Raw genomic sequence first — 19,341 nt, 5'->3', positions numbered from 1 at the left:
ATCTATTCCAAGAACGCAGATACACCCCAGTTACCTCCAGTTCCACTCTGTCTGGTTGCCTTGTTTTGTTCATATAAACATGCCTTTCGCCGGTCTTCGCAGGTAGGCGGCTTAGGCGGTCCTAATTGTGCAGCAGGTGTCTTCTGAGTGCCACAAACCAGGACTAATATTGGGACCGGATCCTGTGAGACGTACGATATGTGGCAGAGCAATCGATATGTCGGGATGGTGGGTTGCAATGGTGGTGGCGTCGAGTAAAGCATTGAGCCATATCGTCGGTAATGGAATACTTTCGTAGGTGGTCAGTGTCGAGACGAATGCGCAGAACTGTCATCTGGTGAAATGTTTCCGAATTTTTGGTTTCTGGTTCTTTTTGGACGACAGTCCTTTGACGAGCACATAGGGGCGTACTGAAGATTGCCAATCTAGTGAAAGATTTTAGCTAGCAGGTAAGGAGAATGTTGTACAGGAGAAGACGGGATGCGAAGCTGTCACAGCAGACAAGACACTTCCGCGAATTGCGTAAAAATCCTTTTTGCTAAGGGCAAGAGCTACTGAGATAGCTGTCCACACGCACTCTATCATAAGACTAACGTGAATTCGGTGGAAGACATTGGGATGAGGGTAGTTTGCTCTTGCCCCATATAGGATAAACCGAAAGTAATGATAAAGAATCCAGTTCCTTGGTAGAAATCCTACTTTTGTCCAAGATCAAATAATCTTGACAGACCATCAATTCGGCCGCCGATGGACATCCCAACATACTATCGTGAATAAGCCGTCTAGAGCAAAGGGGAAATCGACAAGGCATGGTTTCACAGGGGCAATGGGAATGCTACCCTGTACGAAGACTTCGTGCGGTAAACAGGAAGGGTCGATTTATCTCCGATTCTACCCGCTGCCTGATAGCACGACACTATTGAGCGTAATCTATGAGGCTACCCTTGTCTACCCTTGGTACTATTTCATTTGGAATATTTGTGGACCTGACAGAGGCTGTTTCTTCCACGTGGTCCGAGGTAGCCGACAATTTCTTGGCCCAAACCTTCGCTTTGCGTACAATCTTGGTCCCACTGGCCGATTACAGCAACCACTGACTATTACAATGCAAATATTACCTCGTAATTGCCAGGGGGTGGCATCTGCCATGTAACAGGCCGTGTCCCATACACTTCCAGTTCCCGCACCGGAGGCACATATCTTATATTCGCCGCAAGTCTGGCTTCTCAAAATGACCAGAAAAAATCATCCAAACACCTCGGGAAGACAATCGTATATCGTCCTCCACGACCCATCAGTTTTCTGGTGGGAGCACCGAACCGCGTGGGGAGTCTACGGTATATTTTTGCCTATCTCATCATTAACTTCTAACTTCAGGTATTCAGCCGGTATCCTCAATCAAGCCTTGCCCCCGGCGAAAACGAACAGGGGAACGATCGAAGTACTACCACCATTCGCGATACCTTCTGTTCACCGACACGCTTTATAGACACAGAGACTTGAGAATGGTCGAAATCAAACCGGAATATTCGAGAACTGCAATCGCGCCCATCATGGCCCCAGCAGCACACAAATCTATGGTAACTCGCAGGTACTCAGTGGTGACGTTGCCGAAAGCCACGGATCCAGTGCAGAAAAGTTGCATGTTATCAAGTGTATTTCCGTACAATTTTTGGAGCAAATTTGTCAACGGTGATTTGGATCCGGAGGCTTTCCAGGCGTTCTTCTGTAGGGACTCCTGGAATGATCTAGCCATTTCCGGATCTTTGACATGTTCATAAGCCACCACCCGGGGTTTACAACCCTTCTATATCATGAGCTTGTTCTTCTTGGTGATGGGTAATGATGCTCGCGAAAATATGGACATACTGGGAAAATTGCCCAATGGGTATATTGGAGCGTTGGGAAAGATAGACACGGATTGGGAGCCGACATCCTCTGAGGTGGAGGTGGTCCAGTAAGGATGGTGAGATGTAAACCCGGCGGAAGGTGTTAGGTGATGGTTAGTGTCCATGTTTAAGCGGAAGGCCAGCGTGAAAGATTCTCGCACTGGGAATGACGGGATGGTGGCCCGCTTTTAACACCAGTGGGAAGCAGCAGAGTGAGAATTCACTAGCCGTGAATTAGGAAATGGCTACGTGATTGATACGACTACAGGTGGTTTGACGCATATTGTGGTACTCCTGCGACGATTCGACGCCCTAAAAGCAATCGCCATTTGAGGGGGCCTGTAGGGTTGCCTTCCTTGGGCATGTCTGCTCCACTTTCGAAGCTAGGGCTGGCCTATACCCTATGGCCCAAAGCGTGGTTGCTGTTAACTACTTTGGTTATCATTAACTGTTCTTTCTGGTCTTTGTCTTTCCGCATCAAGAAGCGGCTTGCCAACTCTTACATTTCTCTCGCTTTTTAGCCCCGTCCTATGATAATAGTCTGGTCACTTTTGGAAATGCAATTCCATGACATGGGATTACGCCTTTACCAAACATGCATAAAATCAGGGACAAATAGCTCACTGGAGCTCCCAAACAAACAAACAAGCAAGCCAAAATTCGTCGCATTGTTTTTCCTTGAACCCCCAAAGTAGTAGAGAGAAGAAACCGGAACTTAGGAGAAACACAAAATACATATGAAGTAAATTCACCCTAATGCCACAGAGCATTATCTATCAATGGCGGCCTTAAGGTCGCATCCCGAACTGCATTCACAGCATTTCAAGTAAAGTAGCTTCTGCGCTATTTTCCAGCAGGCTCCACTGAAACTCGAAGGATTTTTGCAGTTGCAAAATTATCTCTTCAATCTTCCTTTTAAAAGACACTCTCCCCTCAAATCTCGCCCTTTCAAAGATTGCCGGTGTGTTCAGAAGATAGTCTAGCATTGTCGGGGGAATAGATTGGGATCTCTGGAAATTTTCGAGGAACCTGAAGAGACTGGGAGATAAAGATATCTTAAAATCCTGACCGACAATATCAGGAGGTAAACCAAATTGCGAGTCGAAGTACCATGCAATATGTGCCAGTAAGGTGACTGTTGCAGACGACTGCCGGCCAGCAAGGCTGGTGGCATACCTGGCGAGAAGTTCCCTCCGGGCTATAGCACAATTTATCTTCTCCAGTGGAGTGCTTGTTGAGGCATTGGCAGTTCTCCCAAAGTATTTGTCGTCAACTGAGCGACATTCCGCAGAGTATCCCTATTGGGACACTGGTAACTTTGTCAACCACGCAGCGAAAGCCTTCAATAATCCTTCGGCGGCGGGGAGAAACAAACGAGCTAAAACCGGCTGTGGTCACGAAGACTTGAGATGAGCAAGAGGACTTCTGGCTGAGGAAGAGTGTGATCTTACCTTCTGCGCTGGAAAGGGATCCATCCGTCTTCTTTGCGTACTCATGGTGCTAATAGTAGCAAGGGGTAACTGCGGCTGAAAGGTCGTTATATGCAATCTCGACCATGCCAAGTTACTGGAGCATCGGTTCATGCACATGCATCCATCCTACTAATCCTAGTTCTGTGGCCCGCCCGCCGATGGGCGGGGCCCAGTAGTTTGACCGACCCCTGGCGAGCACTGACGTCGCAACTAGGCGATACAGCTCCCAGGAGCTAGTGCCCGTAATTACAGACTTTTCAATACACCCTATTACAGTGAATTAAAACAACTTCCAGGGAGAGGAGAGAGGGTTTGGGCGTGAAATGTACGCCGCAGAGAAGGGTCAGCGCTTAGGAAAGGAACTTCCAAACAATATCGTTGTTTCTTGTCACATTGACTGACTAGGAAGCACCCTTACAATTGTTCTTCTGACGCTGCCCATCCTTTGCTTTCGCTGAACAGATCCTCATTTACCCTCTACGTTTATGCAGCCTTGCGAAAATCTATGTGTCCATTATTTGCAAATAGAGAAAACTAAAGGTGCCGTGCCACAGATCCCCACCAAGTACCTAATCGTGACTGACGGCACGCTACCCGAGTGAATCAGTCCCAGAGATGACCCATGGCATGGTGCCCGTAAATTAACTCGCAGGCCGCAAATGCTCATTTCCTAACGGAATCCAAATCCCCATATATGAAGCGACGAAGCGCATTTTTGTGAAAGCATTATGTTCCGCGTCTCGGACATTCTTCTCGTGTTCAAGGGCATTGGAAAGCTTGACTTTGGCATGTCGCAGTTTCTTGATATCGAGCCTTCGCTTTTCAGCAAACAGCCCGTCTTTGACTGCATGTATTAGCCGCTTAGTCGAAGAATCCACGCTTTTCTGGAATGGGGGCAGGTTCGCCATGATGATCTCGAGAATGGCGACACTTTGCTTTGTGTGGCGTTTCGCTGCGCATTCTGCGGCGCTGAATTGTGTTTCCAAGGGGCTATGCTGTGCCAGCCACAATACAGCATCTATTCGGTCGAGGTTGACGGCGTGCATGAGTGGAGTGCATCCAAATTGGGCCGAGTCGAAAGAAGGTACTCCGGAATGCTTCAAAAGCCAAGTGAACATGATGTCCGGATTTTGTTGGTGCTCGACCGCTGTGTGCCATGCCGACTCTCCGCGAGGTCCAGCGGCATCACCAATATTGATACCTCGAGCGAAAAGGCTATTGGCAAGGTCGGGCGTCGCGTCCTTCGATATGTCGTGAAGTTCTAACGGGCTCGGCTGGGTCGAAATTCCTGCTGTCCGCTCTGAATGTAGCCTTTTCCAAATGAATAGCAAAATTTCACGTAAAGTTTCGGCATCTCGGAAGAGCATTTGGCTGTTTTTCTCTCTATACAATATAGAAGAAATGCTAGGAAAATGCTTATGAGTGATAAAATGAAGGCTTCCGTGCCTCACTTTCAAGTCAAGGAAGGCACTTGGAGGCACAACTGTAACAGGGCAGGATAAATTAACAACGGGAGAGCGTGGAATGGGGACGCCTGGGATTTTATAGCCGACACCTAGTGCAAGCGCGGCGGTCAGAATTAACGAATCAGAGATGTTGGGAAGCTCATCTCCTTTCACATACACATTATTTATGTCGCCACTCGGGTGAATCACATCTAGAGCACCTTTGACAGGGATGGTTTCACCTGGAATAATTGAGCTCACCAATACCATTGGACTATCTTTGTCGAGCTGACGAGTACAAGTGGATCCTAATGGCATTTCTACTAGCAATCTTAATTGTATTCTTTCTTTTTACACGTGTATTCTCCCATAAAATTAAGAGTTAAACCTCGAGCCATACCGCCGCTGAAATCAACTAATGTGATCTAGCTTTTCCTGCCATACCACTGGCTCAATTTCGAAAGAGCTGAATGGACTTCTGGGAAATCCAGTTTTCTAGCAATGGTAGTCAGATCTTCTGGTCCTTGTCGCATCGTTGGCTAGATATTTTGTTGATATACTATTCAAGGGAGACTGACCACTTTTCCATTTTCTTCACAGCGTAGCCAGTTTTGAAGCATTCGTGGAAGGACCGTGGTCCTTTTCTGTCGAGTCCAAGGGGAGGGTCATCAAATTTACAGCCCATAGCTCTCCAATAACACGGAAGGAAGGTTGAGGTATCTGTCGATATAAGCCCTCTGTGTGTCGGGTCGCCTTTGTATCGACAGTGGGCGTTGAGCGAGCTTGGGGTATCAAAAGAATCGGGGCACAAAGGGCAGATATATTTCATCCCCGATTCCTCAGCTATTTTGATGAGTATAGCGAGCTTCTTTCCATCATCCTTGGGCGTAAGAAATGTCATGTGCTCGATGACCAAGGGCAGTTCAAAGCAGGCGGCTCGACTTGATGGCAGTCGCAAATCTTTGGCATCCATCTTCCACCCAATGGCATCTTTATAAATGCTATGAAATGTGGAAAAGTCATGCGCTGCAAGTCCTTCATGTGCTTTGTCTTTGCCTTCATGTGTTTTTTTCTTCGCTTCCTCCACTTTCGCATGGCAGTGGTTTATAATCTTATCATATCTGGAATAGGATTTGAGACAGGCAGGGCATACATAACATTTGTTCTTTCTTTCCAACATCGTATTCAAGATTTCGTATCTTTTTTGTCGCCAGACATTGTGGTTGGCGATATCTGGTCATCAAAGAAAAGCTGTCCGTAGAAATAGCACAATGAAATGTGAAGAAAACTTTAAGCAAGTATGGGAACTAGATCTCCCTAAATAGCCCGGATTTATGCTTTATGTTTTAGTTTTAAGGCCCAATTGGAGGGACATGGAGGAAATGAGAAAGCCATCTGCATCTACTATATTCCGCCACCGTTGATTTTCCACATGGTGTCCTGTTATCTTAATTGGGACACGACACCTTGCAGCACTGAGAATGAGCGGTGGAGAGGCAACGTAGCAAATCAAGCATACTGCCAGAATCCGGGCTTAGTTGCAGTGATGGGTAGTTCTGGAACTAGTAAAATCTCGATGTTCTCAGTTGTTTGGTCCTGAATACCAAATAGCCACTATTCTGCAGCTGCTATTGCTTCTTCGTATATCTATCTTCCAAGAAACTCCATTCCGCAGACGACAATCTGTATTTTGCCTGGCGGGTTATATTTCGGTCCAGCAAGCGCGTCGATCTGTCACCTTCCAAAATTTGACATGGTTCAATACGCACAGTCTTGCGAGCTCCATCGTCCATCTTAGCATAGAAAAGCAAAAAGGTTTGAGCCATGGGGTGACATTCTAACACCCCTCTGTATTCCTTTAGGATTATTATCCGGGGCGGATTCGCAGGTCTTGTGTGTGGATTGGTGGTATCCATCAATCTGTCCGCTTAGTATTAAATGATGGCGATCGTACAGGTAGAAAACTTACTTTTGTAAAGAAAGGGAAGCCATGACCACGTATTTTCCGCTGGCGGTTCCTCCGGGAGAGGTGGTGTACAGTTGTATGATATCAACTCTGTAGAATCACAAGGTGAAAGATAAGACAGGTTGGCTAGCACAGGTGCTGGAGGGTGTGTGGATCCTGCGAAAGCGTTTACCTCCGCCTCTGTCTCTTTCCCAGGTGTAACGTTCTCATCCCCCAGGAAGGACTCAATGGAAGTATTTCGATGGCAGGTCGAGAATATAGGATTGGTAGAAAAGAGACACCCAGAAAGTGTGGTGAGCAAGCCCATTGAGTCTCGACCTACAGTGTGAATTGGCTTGTTGATGGAGACAGGTAACTTCACTTCGTAGGGTCTCCTCGAAACGGCAGGGTAGCGTAGTGGATTGTCTGCGGCAACGAGGCTGCTATCAATACACCAGACTATATACCCCTGAATCGTACCAATGTCTGGTATGGTATCCCGACCGTCATCATTGGCAAGGGTTCTCCAACTTAGGGCTTGCTGCTGCATGGTTGTTGTTTCCTGCGTGAGGCCGAGGCCGATCAGATAGGTTTGCTTTTTGACGGAGGTCAAAGCGGGATTTTGATACAGACTTTAGCGACGTACTCAGAGTCCAGATTCCGGAGACTAAATCTACATCACGGCGATCCTTGCGCACTTTAGATACAGTGGTCGTCTATCAGGTACCCCGGCTTACCGACAAAGCAACACATAAGTAGCCTCGGGTATCCACTCACAGCACGGGTCATGCATCTAGATAAGTCAAAACCAATTCAAGTGATGAGTACTATAGAGGGTATCAGATAGTGCAGTACATTGAAGACTTCAATTGTGGCCCAGAAAGAGTACAGCGTTTTGATGATCAAAGAGTGCCAGGAAAGTGCCAGGAGAGTGTGCCAGGAAAGTGCCAGGAAAGTGCCAGGAAAGTGCCAGGAGAGTGCCACAGGAGAGTGCCAGGAAAGCGTCAGTATGGTGTCAGTATGGCGTCAGTAAAGCATCAGGAAAGCGTCAGGAAAGCGTCAGGGGAGTGTCAGAAAAAGCAAAGTTTGTATTCAAATATTGTAATCGGGCTTGGGGTACTTTCTACGTTGGGGCCATTTCTGGACGCCACATTCGGATTTACCGCAATCTAGTCTAATAACGGGCTCGCTTTCTGGTGACACCGGTGCTCTTGTCGCATTCGAGCATGCAATTTCACATGTATTAGTTCACAGGCTTTCTCTAGTAATCGCGAACAAGTGGTGCTTTTGTTTTCCCCGCGGGCCTGCTCAAAGCCCTAGACTAATTATACTTGTCCGCAACCATCTTGGGTGCTCTGATAAACAGTACTTACGACTGACTCGTGATAGGCCAACTTATAGTCAAAGCGGACTGTGCACGGTTTGGCAAAACATATAAGACGAACATGTTGGAAGGACCAGGGCATAGAAAAATCGCAAACAATCATCCTCCCAGTGGTACTCAATACCATACGTGTCTCCTCAGCCGAACATTTTTTAATTATCGGGAAGGTTGGACCCCTTTCTATTGACTTTAACGTCCAATAATAACGGCTCTACATGCTGCAGATGTGCAAGTGGAACGAATTGTTGTTCCGATGCGGACATCTCGATCGATATGCTTTGGTTCGAAGTCATACCCCGAATGCGACCTGTCAACCATCTACTCAAAACCCGCCGCAAGAGATCACCCCAGTCATAGGGGATAGCCTCTGCCCTGCGTGTAACTATCCATCTCCATCTAGTACCATGTCCCCTTAGGTGGGTGATATTGCAGATTCTTCCCTATTTCTTCCCGGATCCCCAGCTTACAATGTGAGTGTCTCAGTTGCGGTTATTGGTCCCCTCAGATCTGTACCGAAGTCCGCCTTTGCCGCTGAAAATTCAATTGAAGGTTGATGAAGGAACTGACGGTTCGCGGCACTATCATAACTTTGGGAAGCTTAAGTAAACAAGTTCTCTCGAAGAGGCAAGGCTGTCGGTTATATTCATCTTTCTACTCATTCTCAGTGGGAGCATTATATGCAACCGGATGTGTACCGGCTTTGCAGTCGCACACAGGGGGTTATCGCCGCTCCACGCTCGTTCAATAAACGTCGTTTTATATCTTTAGTCTACTACTGTAGAATGTAGTGTAGTGTAATTTCTTAATTTCAAACAAGGATGTCAAAATGTCGCGAATTGATACACCACACGCTCGCAGGGTAAGAATTCTAAGCTCAATCGATGCATAAATTGTTGCCTTAAAACAGCCAACATGACTAAGCTTCACCGCTTTCGTTGGTCCGTGCACAACGCCCTTGGTTATAAATGCCTTGAGATCTGGCGACACCTGGTTTCCGAGACTCTAGTCAAATATTTCTTCTATCTGCTATCTGAAAGTGAAAGGCCAACTTTATGCTTCATGGAGAAAGTAAATCAGGCTGTGTCCGATGCCCTTGCAACGCATCGTTCAATCCGAATCCTAGGTGACCTGCCTACCGAAAAGCTGAATCGCGAAGACTATCTGGCCTCGACTCGTGAATTAATCGAAAGCCTCGTCGATTTTTGGAAAGAAAAGGCGGACTTGCGGCTTTTGGCAGTGGAGGTTTGGCCGCGACACACCTACTTTGCGCTCGATTTCAACAACGACGAGTACAACTATGACAACGCCCACACTCATGTAGTAGTTATACCTGTCTACCTGTTTCGGCTGTCCAGGAAAAGCCATACCTGGACAATCTTTCGACACAAGCCCCAAGACTCATCGCTCGCCAAAAGAATTGCGGACCTACATGAATTCAATGGGCAGGATCCCATTCCCTTCCTTGAAGACCACATCGAAGGTGTGACACATTATGCCCCTCGGAATAGCAAAAACCCTGTCGTTGCATCTGAGAACCCTACGTGAAAAAAGGTCCACCTCCAAACAATGATTTAGTATTTGAGACCCTCATTATAACTCGTAATGAGATAATCAAAAGAATTGGATTTATGGAGGGTTAGGAGAAAGGTTCAACTACTGTCGCATATACGTGGACGTATTTGCTTTTGCTTCGTTGATGGTTAATTAAGAGACTCGCAAAGGAACTTGAAGGATTCATATAGACGATGTCAGTCAAATGAATATCCCGGCGCGAAATCCTGTGGAGATAAACTCAACAAGTAGCGAGACTCTATCATCGGCTGTTGCGTAATCTAATGTTGTTTTCATTCAATCAGCACAGATCATGAACTGAGCCTTGTACGTAGATGGTAACAGAGGGGAACTTCTGACAATTTCGAATCCACAATTTTTAGGCCATAATGCACGGGAAGGTTGTATTTAATTGAGGATTGATCACTTCTGAATGTGGGGTCCTGTACTACTCGAAACGCAAATACTGAATATCATTACCTTCGACCGAGGCCTTTGTCTTCTGCGTACCTTCGCGTCGAATGGAGTAGATGATTTAATTTGGATGGTGTCATGATGAAGTTGCCTATCGGTTAATTTGTTTCTTAGGTATATGGAAAGAAAGTTAACAGTTGGGACCAATTTGGGGACATCCGCGGTAAGCCCTTTGAGATTTTCAGCGGATATATATTGCTGAGATTCATGGTGCATTTGAAATTAGATACTTGATTCCTCTTAGGCATGAATGAGTAATCAGCATTGATCCTACCAAAAAGGGTGTAGTTCAGGAGAGTCTTTTAAATAGAATCACTCACTCATTGAGAGAAAAATCAGACTTAAATACCTCGCTGGCCTTGACAATATATGCTTCCCAAGTATCGTTTGTACCTATTTACATATAAATTCAACAAAGACCTGGGTTGCAGCACCTATAGCTGATACTCAGCTTACAAAAGCCATTCTTACTGGAATTGCGGTTTGAGCTTTCAACGAAGCATCCGAAACGCGATAGGTGTCCGTGACCTGCCTAATCGTGTAGCATCGAAAGAGTCCGATAAATGAGAGTAGATGGTGCATAGCATATCCACAATACGTACAAGATCGGGGGTACTTGTATTGGCACAGAGACAAAGCGACAGTGACAAGACAACTTCTCGGAATCGCCCCAAAGCTGGATAGCGCTCATGGAACATCCGCGACGCACATATAGCAAATCAATGGTATATAGTCCATGGATCATACCAAAGTCCCGTATCTTACCCAGGTCCGTATCATTGGCTACCATTGTCTGATTTCAGGGCCTGTTAGACCAGTGCTTTTGGTTTAGGTCCAGGCTGATCTCATAGTTTGCTTTTGCGAAAAACGAAGTTCGCAGACTAAAAACTTAATGTACGTAGGAAGTCTACTAGATCTCCTGCCACCACTACGGCGATCCTTGTGCAACTGTGAATTAGAGAAAGAGGAGAACATCAGAAGAGCCTCTGTAAAAGCAAATCTTAGTAAATGTTCCAATGCTGTAAACTAATCTACACAATGGCCAGAGATGACATCAACAAACGCGGACGGGTCTGCTAGACATCGGTCATGATATGTGGTAGGTAAAAATAAGTGTCTTAGTAAAGGAGTGTTAATATCTTATCAGATTGTCATTTACATTTTAGGATGATGAGCCATTTTGAGACCGGCTATTACGATGAGTCTGTCTTGATGGGCTGCATTTGGATGCCCAAAGTTTCTCATTCCGCCCTCACGTGATACAACCCCCACTTTCCCCCCTCCCCTTTGAAGGTCAAAAAATTAGTTACACAAAGCGAACCTCCTGTTCTAATAACCAAGAACGAATATTTGTGTCTTCCTCTAAAACTCATCTGGAATATACAACTTCCCAGGTCCTTTTTAATCTGTTTGTTTTCTTTATCGACTTATTGGAATGTACCTTTGCTTACAAAATGTAGTTTCCGCCCAACCCCTCCTTTCCCCCTCCCCTCTCCTTACTTCGCAAACGCACGTTTTACGAGACCATCTTTTGTCGCTTGGATATCAACGAGTATGACACAGGAAAGCCAAGTCATAAGATTTGACACTGCAGTGGTTCCCGACAAGGAGGATTTGGAAGAGGTAGCGAGTAAATTGGTTCGGTTCGTTTCGATCTTTTCCACAAGAGCCAGGCTGATCGCGGAATTAGGCGTCTGAAGGACTGGCGATCGACATAAAGCTAGAGATTGATGAAGAACCTTCCCATCCAAGATCGTTCACAACAGCTGACGCTTCGGTCCGCTGCGTCCTTGTTTATAAGACGGGAGCGATGGGGGCTGTCAGGATAACTGGTCCTGGGGCCTTTTATAACCTTGTTACTGGGCCGAATGAGACTGGGTGGGAAATTGTTGCAGTGAAGGCAGGGCAGACCTGCATGTTTATTGGCGATCCCACCGTGCGATTCTTTCGGACTTCGCATAAATAATGTTATAGTCTAGTGCTGCCTGTGCTTCATAACATATTGCACAAACGCAGCGGCTAGAGTTTGGGAAAACTCGATTTTTGCATCCGTCTCTCTAGAAAGGTAGATGGATGGCAGTGGGTCCCCCAATACCGGACAGTCCATTTGCAGGTGCTTCTCTGGCCCTTGATACTCATGCAAGAAGTTCATCAAGTCTTTTACTTGGAAATCCAAAGGAACAGATCCGGGGCTGGGCGTCAAGACAGGATGGTAGAGGTTCCCAGGGACTTGAGGTGCAAAAGAACCTGTACAGTAGTTGCTTAGCTCATCAATTTCATCCGATAATTCTGACATACGATTACTACCTGAAGCTGAAGGCCAATTTTGTTCGACTTGAGGGGGTTTTGGGGCGTCCGACTGGGAAAGACCTAGGACAGATGGTAGTTGTTAAAATGGTAAGATCTAATGGGGATCATTGATTGAAACCTTTCAAATGTTCCTCCCCGATCCTTTCTAGTACTGTGGTTGAAAATTTCTCTTTCATGTTTGCGATTGTCCGAGGTAAACTCAATCGAATCTCTTCCTTTGTAGAGCGTATTGCATACTTGCCGAAAGCGACAACACAGAGGACCACCAAAGCATTGCCTTGTTTAGGCCCGGAAAGCTTTCTCACTTTAATAAGGAATTCTTGGAGCTTGTCTGATTGCGATGGCTGAGCAGACAAGAGTGTGAATGCTTCCGACACTTTTCTAGCCTCGTCAGACTTGAGGCGTCCTCGGAGGTCGATTAGAGACGAAAATCTTTGGAGCTTTTCCAAAGCGTCGTCTTCATGCAATCCTGGATACCGAGGGCGTCGCTTCTTTGCTCGCCTCTTTGCGGCAACTCGGGGGGAAGATGGCATCAGGAAGGTGTGAGGAAAGTGTCAGCGGAGTGCCAGGAGAGCGTCAGGAGAGTGCCAGGCGAGTGTCAGGGGAGTGCCGGAGAGTGTCAGGAGAGTGCCAGGAGTGTGTCAGGAGTGTGCCAAAAAAAGTGCCAGGAGAGTGCCAGGGAAGTGCCAGGAGGGTGCCAGGAGGAGTGCCAGGAAAGTGCCAGGGAAGTGCCAAAAAGAGTGCCAGGAGAGTGCCAGGGAAGTGCCAGGAGGGTGCCACAAGAGTGCCAGGGAAGTGCCAGGAGGGTGCCAGAGAAGTGCCAAAAAAAGTGCCAGGAGGGTGCCAGGGACGTGTCAGGAGAGTACCAGGAGAGTGCCACGAAAGTGCCAGGAGGGTGTCAGGAGGGTGTCAGGAGGGTGTCAGGAGGGGTGCCAGGAGAGTGCCAGGAGAGTGCCAAGGAAGTGCCAGGAAAGTGCCAAGGCTACTTACAAATCAAGATTCGTGCGTAGTGCGATGAACCATTGGCCAATCTACCCAGTCTCTCTGGATGATACGAATGCTCCTAGGATAGATCGCAATTCACAGAAGTAGCATTTCTCAGCCTATATTTTGTTTTGATTGGCTGGGTAATGCTAGCTGCCTATTTTTTTCCGGCGTAGAGATAATACCAAAGCTCCCGGGATGCATTTTGCTCTGCCGCGTACTGGTTTGATTGGCTACGAATGACCAGGGGTTGCTGCAGCCCAATTCACAGACTCATGCGATCTCCAAACATCCCACTGCTTCTCAGCGTCTATGTTTCCGTCGATTTGTGGTACTTCTCCTAGTTAAGGAGGGGTCCGTGTTAGGCTGAGAACATCCGCATCTTCCTGATCGTCTATGCATCTGTCGTTGCCGTCACTGGTCGATACAGATATGCAGGAGAAAATCTCGGTGATAGCATGGGCGGAGGGAAGAGTAGTGAGAGCAGCAAAATGGAGGGAAAGAAGGACGCTAACTTACATAAGCTAAGCCGTCGCGCGTAGTGAGGTGCGCCATAGTCCAATCGATGCATTCTCCGAAGACAGATACATCTTCATCCACAGATAGCCGCATTCGTCATGCTGATGTGACGAAGATTTGTTTGATCGGCTATAGTAATGCAGTCAAGGCTCAGGGGCAATGCGAAAGCTCCTAGGATATTGGTCCGCGTTGGCCGCAAAAACAGCGAGGGCGCAAGAATTAGAGTGGACAGAAGAAACAGAGGGGAATGTACGTTTACTACTAGGCGTATCTGTCATTGGTCCCTTCTTGATACCAGCCGCGCATGCAGTCAATCTCAGGATGAATACAGTATCCAAGCTCCTAGGAATCACTTCAGCCCACGGAAGCCCCCATTGTTTATGTTACGAAGTGTAATCGTTTGATTGGCAACAAAAGAGATATATCGATGTAGGTGAGGGATCAAACTCATGAAAACACCTACTTTCCAACTGTTTATCAGAGCCTATGGTTTCGTCGATGTCTTTTCGTTCTACGATCCCGGGCGGTCAATGCTACGCTAGTATCCTACATAATTGGCCGTGTTGTGGGATCAAACAAAAAGCGTGCCTGTAGATACTGCTGTGTTAATTACAATTGTGTTTGCCCGCCATAACCAAGCCTGCGTTCTGGAATTATCAATTAAAATTCATAGACATGTATCATTATACGAGACATAGTTCCCTGATCGACGCCCCTGGTTTTGTTACATGATGAGTCTAGCGTTATAGCCTACCAGCAAGCTTCTGGAATATAGACCAGAGCATTGATCCTGGAAGGATCGAGAATCAGTGCGCAACAGACCGTGGTGTGGCCCGGTCATATGCAAAGTGGCATCGGAAATGAAGTGAAATCTCGAATCCACAGCCCCATCTGAAAATACTGACTTTCTGTTCAAATGTACAGTATGGGGTCTTGTGTATGACTGCAGCATCGAAAACAATTGGATATTGTCGTGAGTCATCAGAAAATGAAACAGAAGATAGGAATATCTTTTTCCCTTGAGTCACTCGCCAGTCAGTTAGGTACATAAAGAGCCCATAACATGTGGAAGTAGTGCAGGACAACCAAAAAGCTTTAAAGCATGTGGCTTAGCTGCTGGAGCAGGCTGGAAGCATCCTTCCCTTGCCATCCGATATTCGATCTCATCGCTGGGCAGTGTTATGAGGCTTACGAAATGGTAAGTTGCTTGGCATCACCAGGTAGTCGGAAACACTGAACACGATTTCTGGCCCAAGGGTAGTGGTTCTGATGCAAGTGCAATATCTAAAACATTCAATAGGCCGTCTCCGGCAGTTATGAGGTGCCCAGTAGACCGCAACATCAGACCGTCGATGTAAAGAAAGGTAAACTCGCTATCTACCCATAAGAAGGACAATTGAATCCTGCAATAAGTTGACAAGTCAGGCAGCTTGCCTTCAGCGTCATTGACGTAACTATGGCATGTAGCTTGCTTCGTATCTTTGCAGCGACAGGGATCACTGTCGCGCGATGTGATACAATATAGGCAAGCCGCTCCTGGGAGCTGAGGCGTCCATGCTGCGAAGCTGCTGCTCTTGGGTCCAAAATTCGTATGGATTTAGGGTTTCCTGATCTGTATTACGAGTCCGATTATACTAACACGCAGTAGGGTATCTATTCCTGGACATCTGAGGTGGACGTTCAGGGGCCCAAGAGCGGTGCTCACGCTATCCCCTTTATCGACTTCGACTTCAGGAATGCGATAGTCATTTATGCCTCATTCTCATTACTACACAACCTGCCCAACAGCTCCATCGGCTGACCAATCGCATTCTTAATGGCTCCACTTATTCTGCCAACAATTGCCCATTCTAGCGCCTTTTGGTGTAGAACCAGATACGGTGGATCTTCCGCGGGAGTAGGTAACCGCGATATTCATGGTTCTTCGCGCCGGAGGCAATATTGCTCATGTGCTCGGGTTTGATGCTCATCAAGATATCTGAGCTCGATTTTGCCATTGTGGAAATGGGCGTGGGTTATCCGAATCAGGGGTATCGGATGATCTCTTTGTGGAATGAGGAAAGCGTAGCAAATGAAAAGCTCAAAGGTTTGGTTTTCAAGGTGCGAAGCGGTGAGGAGTGTCCGAATATTGCAGCAGTAGTTGGTAGTTCTCTGATAGGCGCCCCTTGTTTCATTACATATTCTTTCAATCAGGGGATGTCATAATGCCTTGTGGGGCAGCTTAAGATTCTATCCAATGGCCTTGCTTTGCGCCACCGCTGGACCAATCGAGTACTAAACCCATTTCCCAAAACATAGGGTATATTCGTTTCGGGAATACGTATGAAAACGTAGCATACAATACTCGCATTTGCCTCTTGAGTGTGTGCATGCAAGCCTGAGCTTAGGCGAAGCCTCGGAGGTTTGGCCCCAAATTCCGGACTCCAGGACTATGCAAGATCCTAACATGCTTCAGGATCCAGTACAAGACCAATCAATGCGCTTAGAAAGATACGGCGGCTAGGTTAGGTTTAGGATTCAGTCTGTCCAGAAAACTGTCCATTGATTGAGGCTTTCTCTTGCCCGGTCAGCGTCAGTTACAGCCCGAGGCCGACTGCCAACCCTCAAAGACGTGGATATTGTCGTCGAGCCAGGGACAACAGTTGCACTCGTTGGAAGGACAGGCTCTGGAAAGACAACAATCCACAGGCTCCTTCTCCGACTCTATGACGTGGCCTCTGGCAGGATCGAAATCGACGGCCGAGACATTCGAGACATACTGTAACCCTTAGCTCGTTACGAGAAAGCATCGGCGTCGTCCCGCAAGACCCCGTCCTATTCAACCCTTCCATACTTGAGAATCTGCGGTACGCTCGACCACCAGCTACAGATGAGGAGATCCAAGATACATGTCGCGCTGCAGCTATCCACGAGAAGATCTTGACTTTTGTAGATGCGTACAACACTACGGTTGGAGAAAACGGTGTCAAGCTATCTGGTGGAGAATTGCAGCGAATAGCCATTGCTCGAGTCTTCTTGAAGAAGTCACCAGTTCTTCTCTTGGATGAGGCTACTAGTGCTGTGGATTCGGAGACTGAGTCTGAGATTCAGGCTGCTCTTGACCGCTTGAGAGCAAGACGAACTACCTTTGTTATTGCCCATCGGCTTTCGACTGTTGTTGGCGCGGATATGATTCTTGTTTTACAGGAGGGAGAGATTGTAGAAAGTGGTTCACACCAGGGGCTGGTCAATAAGGGTGGAAGATATCAGACTATTTGGGAAAATCAGATTGGTGGTGGCAAAATCAATAAAGCACTATAGGCAAGAGAAAAGAAATTGAGGGCAAATTCACGGAGGGTGTATCTATACTTGGCTGACAATGGCTAATTAAAATTGGCATATTCTTCAAATGGGATCCATAGATATCAAGAGAAAAGGGACGTAGCGGTATACAACTGTTTGCTTGAGAACAAGCAACGTGTGACATGGTGTTCGCTCCTTTCTGTGCAGCGCTCACCATTAGAACTTGACCTGGATTTTCTTAACCAGATAGCGGAAAGTCGGTCAATACACAAGTCTCATTTTGACCTGAGACCGAGCAAATAAAGGGGCAGAAGAATCTCGCAACATTAGTACGGGTCGGTCTGGCGCTAAGGCAGAAGTATCACTCGCAACCTGCAATTGATCTGCATCAATGAGGCGTCTGCCTGAATCCCCAAGACAAAGTCAAAATGCCTAAACCCTGTCCAGACGAGGGCAGCCGAACGCCGCCTATAGAAAGCTCCACTTGGGCATACCGTGTGACCAGGCTGTGTTTGTAGTGCGGGCCCCAATCCCGTCGTAAATAGCCCTGTAGCTACCACCATCCTGGCAGTGACAGGTCCAAGCAAGCTCAAGTTGGAAAGTAAAACCGAGTTTGCTGATATGAAATAATTGGAGAATCTTGAAAGGTTACTCGGCAATATCATAGCCAGTTGTACCGATATCTATGCAAGGGTCTGAAATTAGTACAATGTCCTCCGGAATGTCTTGTAAGTACGTTACCGATCCTTAGAGTATCCAATTGGCATGGCCACTGAAACCACCTTGTCACACGTAAGAACTAGTTAATGTAGATGGTGGGCTAGGCGAATTACCAAAACTCAATCTAATTGGGCGTTTGCAATGGGCTAGAATACGGGGCTTGAGTCCAGATGACGACTCCTAGGAAAAGCATCCCGGTCAAAGTGGAAATTCTACTCCGTTATCTCGCTTGTGGCACAAATGACTAGGGTGAACAGGTATACTCCCGCGGCGGACTCAATCGTTGCCTAGATGCATTTCTGACACCCGGGCGAAGTGGTGGCGCATCCACGGGAACTATTCACCTAGAGCAGCGGTATATAACCTGCTTCCGGTCTCAGCGAGTTCTAAATTACAGTATTTATAAAGAGTTTCGCTCAATCACTCTCCCAGTCCAACCAAATGTCAGCCAATTCGGGTGATCTCGAATCATGCCGCAGTCAAGAAACACGCTCCACTGCTACCGCCCCCTACGAGCCACCGCAAACTTCCCCCAGCAAAGCCATCTTTCTCCATCAAGCGGACCCGTTTTTGAAGCGTACAAATTCTACAGGGCAGGAAAGGAGGCACCCTGGGCATGCGCAGAGCGAACCGAGCTATACATGAAACAAGAACAGCTCTGCAAACTGACCCATTCGCGTGCAGAAGAATTTGAGGTTGAATGGCAGTACCAAAAACTGAGCCCCAACCAGCGTGCTCAAGTCGACCGGCTCGTCCAAGACCGACGAGCAGAATGTCCCGGGATGATATGGAGCTACGTCTATGCTAAAGAAAATTCTTATGCAAAAGTGACTCGAAACCCTCGTCCAGATGATTCCGAAACAACTTCCATGGTGATTATTCTCATGAGGAGACCCATGGAACCAACAAAGTACCCCATAACGCACATGGGAGTTTATGTGGACATCAGTGAGCTTCGTTACCGCCATGAGGGTTCGAGGAATCATTCTATATCTCCCAGTGTAACGCCCCAGTGGAGGCATTCAGGAATAGGCCCGGCTGGATATTATGGAGCCCAAGGGCCGCATTCTGCCCCAAGGCCAGTGGGACGGTACCCGAGCCGGGGATCGGATTCCGGTCGGGTGGTGGCATCGGTGTGCTCGGCTGGACTTGACTCGGGTCTGCTGCCGGTATATGACGAGTGAGCTGTTCCTTGTACCCTCTTCCTTCAATTGCCATATTTGCTCGCCAGGAGTGGTCGAAGGGACTACTCACAACTAGCTCAGTTCTAAATGCTAATTTTGCGGTTCCCAGTGGGCATTTTAGCAGGGACGGGGTATTGTCATCTGGCCGCCACCATGATCCACCGTTTGCTCAGCCTGGCGGT

At 47.3% G+C, this 19,341-nt stretch overlaps 5 protein-coding genes across 5 annotated transcripts; 3 read left to right on the top strand and 2 right to left on the bottom strand.

Annotated features, from left to right (window-relative positions):
* Positions 1-1,483: 1,483 nt before the first annotated feature.
* On the bottom strand, positions 1,484-1,756 carry N7446_010688 (uncharacterized protein; the record flags this gene model as incomplete). The annotated part of the gene is made up of 1 exon (XM_058519431.1): positions 1,484-1,756. One exon carries the CDS (start codon positions 1,754-1,756, stop codon positions 1,484-1,486), a length of 273 nt encoding a protein of 90 aa, XP_058368269.1.
* Positions 1,757-4,002: 2,246 nt separating this feature from the next.
* On the bottom strand, positions 4,003-4,728 carry N7446_010687 (uncharacterized protein; the record flags this gene model as incomplete). Its single annotated transcript, XM_058519430.1, has 1 exon — positions 4,003-4,728. One exon carries the CDS (start codon positions 4,726-4,728, stop codon positions 4,003-4,005), a length of 726 nt encoding a protein of 241 aa, XP_058368268.1.
* Positions 4,729-9,047: 4,319 nt separating this feature from the next.
* N7446_010686 (uncharacterized protein) lies at positions 9,048-9,680 on the top strand (the record flags this gene model as incomplete). The annotated part of the gene is made up of 1 exon (XM_058519429.1): positions 9,048-9,680. One exon carries the CDS (start codon positions 9,048-9,050, stop codon positions 9,678-9,680), a length of 633 nt encoding a protein of 210 aa, XP_058368267.1.
* Positions 9,681-16,678: 6,998 nt separating this feature from the next.
* Positions 16,679-17,273, top strand: N7446_010685 (uncharacterized protein; the record flags this gene model as incomplete). Its single annotated transcript, XM_058519428.1, has 2 exons — positions 16,679-16,683; positions 16,745-17,273. The coding sequence occupies 2 exons, from the start codon at positions 16,679-16,681 to the stop codon at positions 17,271-17,273; spliced, it is 534 nt and encodes a 177-aa protein (XP_058368266.1).
* A 1,172-nt stretch (positions 17,274-18,445) lies between these two features.
* N7446_010684 (uncharacterized protein) lies at positions 18,446-19,159 on the top strand (the record flags this gene model as incomplete). Its single annotated transcript, XM_058519427.1, has 1 exon — positions 18,446-19,159. One exon carries the CDS (start codon positions 18,446-18,448, stop codon positions 19,157-19,159), a length of 714 nt encoding a protein of 237 aa, XP_058368265.1.
* Positions 19,160-19,341: the final 182 nt, after the last annotated feature.

Source organism: Penicillium canescens (assembly GCF_028828765.1).
Source record: "Penicillium canescens strain IBT 15451 chromosome Unknown utg000007l_segment0_segment0, whole genome shotgun sequence".
Lineage (NCBI taxonomy): Eukaryota > Fungi > Ascomycota > Eurotiomycetes > Eurotiales > Aspergillaceae > Penicillium > Penicillium canescens.
Note: the sequence above shows the minus strand (reverse complement) of the source record. Positions and strands in the feature narration are given on the sequence as shown.